Source organism: Carcharhinus amblyrhynchos, chromosome 8 (genome assembly GCF_965287045.1).
Source record: "Carcharhinus amblyrhynchos chromosome 8, sCarAmb.v2.hapA, whole genome shotgun sequence".
NCBI lineage: Eukaryota > Metazoa > Chordata > Chondrichthyes > Carcharhiniformes > Carcharhinidae > Carcharhinus > Carcharhinus amblyrhynchos.
This window is the reverse complement of record NC_137331.1, coordinates 14174299-14176186: the sequence shown is the minus strand read 5'-3', so window position 1 is coordinate 14176186 and position 1888 is coordinate 14174299. Positions and strand designations below refer to the sequence as shown.

General features: G+C 47.9%; 1 protein-coding gene across 1 annotated transcript; it reads right to left on the bottom strand.

Moving 5' to 3' along the window:
* Window positions 1-710: 710 nt before the first annotated feature.
* On the bottom strand, window positions 711-1588 carry LOC145346927 (large ribosomal subunit protein eL39-like). The gene is made up of 2 exons (XM_080194804.1): window positions 1474-1588; window positions 711-901 (listed from the first exon to the last, which is right to left on the bottom strand). The coding sequence occupies exons 1-2, from the start codon at window positions 1586-1588 to the stop codon at window positions 711-713; spliced, it is 306 nt and encodes a 101-aa protein (XP_080050930.1).
* Window positions 1589-1888: the final 300 nt, after the last annotated feature.

Below are 1888 nucleotides of genomic sequence, written 5' to 3'. Positions count from 1 at the left end.
GAGTTGGAACGTGATGTCACAGTTGGTGAGGCTGCACTTGAAGTATTGTGCACAGTATTGATCACTCTGTTACAGGGAAGACATTGATAAACTGGAAAGAGTGCAAAGATCTACAAGGACGTTGCTAAGACTAATGGGCCTGAGTTATCAGAGAGGTTGGCCAGACTAGGACTTTATTCCTTGGAATGTAGGAGAATAGGGGTGACCTTAGTTAGATGTATAAAATTATGAGGGGCATAGAAAGGAAGACACATCGGGCCCGATTTTACCAAAAATTCGCTCAGATGGATCTCTGGTTGCGGGGTGAAGGAGGGGGCGCAGATGGATCTCTGGTTGCAGGGGGGGTGTGGTTGTGGGTCAGGGGGGTCCGCTGCCACTCTGTAGGCAATCCCTCCTCCCCACCGCAGGAACGAATGCCTCCTCCCGGAGTGGACTTGCGCCCGTGCCATCCCACCAAACCTTCAGGATCAAGCGATTCCTCGCTAAGAAGATGAAGCAGAACCGGTCGATTCCACAGTTGATCCACATGAAAACCGGCAACAAAATTAGGGACAACTCCAAGAGGCGACACTGGAGGAGGACCAAGCTGGGCCTGTAAAGAGATACACCATCACTGGTACACTACCAGCCACAGGTTACTCTTCCCTGCAGGGGCAAGAGAATGGGAGAGAGGGCTGTGGCTGGTAGTGTACCAGTGATGGTGTATCCCTTTACAGGCCCAGCTTGGTCCTTCTCCAGTGTCTCCTCTTGGAGTTGTCCCTGACCTTGTTGCCGGTTTTCATGTGGATCCACTGTGGAATCGGCCAGTTCTGCTTCATCTTCTTAGCGAGGAATCGCTTGATCCTGAAGGTTTGGTAGGATGGCAAGGCTGCACATCCACTCCAGGAGGAGGGATTCGTTCCTGCGGTGGAGAAGAGGGATCGCCCGCAGAGTGGCAGTGGACCCCTCTGCCCCCCTCCCCCCAACCAAAGATCCATCTGCGCCCCCTCCTCTGCCCCCAACAGAGATCCATCTGCACCACCCCACCACTCCACCCCTCCCTGAGGGCGATCTGTGTCAGAGAGCCACTCTCTCTGCTTTCTGTTTTTTGTTATTGCAACTGGTTTTAATGATACATCACACAAATAACTAAATATACATAAGTCAAATCCACGCAAATGTAGTCAGGAACAGGAGGCACAGAATTATTGTGAATGGGTATTGTCTAATTAACATTCAAAGCATTTTCTCCTTGCATTTAAGCCATGTAATAATAGAAATAAAAACAGGAATCTGTTTTTTCATCCCCTGTATCCTTCCTATAGAAACACATTTTAATAAAATAAATGGAGTCGATCACTACTTATTAATGACATCACGATAATATGTGCATTTGTTAAAGTTCCACTGATTCAACACCAGTCAAGCAGTCCAGTGATGGTTGTTTCTAAAATTTTGAAGACTACTTCTCCCTCCAGAACTTGCTATAATTACCAATATTAAATTCATCTTCAAATTGCTCCTTTTTCGTTCTAGCTCTTTCGGGAACACGTTTGCGCAATCTTGCTTTCTGTTCAGCTTCTGGCAGAAAGGAAACATCAACTGGCATCATATGAATTCTTTTAGGCTCCTTGTGTTGTATATTGAGAATGGACCCATCAGGTCGAACCACCAAAACAGGATACAGCCGGACATAGACCTGCCTTCCAAAGCGAACGACTGATGTTCTATTGGAATTGTTCCGCCTGTGTACACTGACACAGGATACACAGCAGGAAGCAATCTTTCAGAAGGCACAAACCCCCACAGACGCACACTCCAGGCCAGCGCCCGGGCACACTTCCTCCGATTTTTTTTTGAACTGTGCATACGCAGTTCAGAGATCCGAACAGTCCAGCAGCGCTAAGGC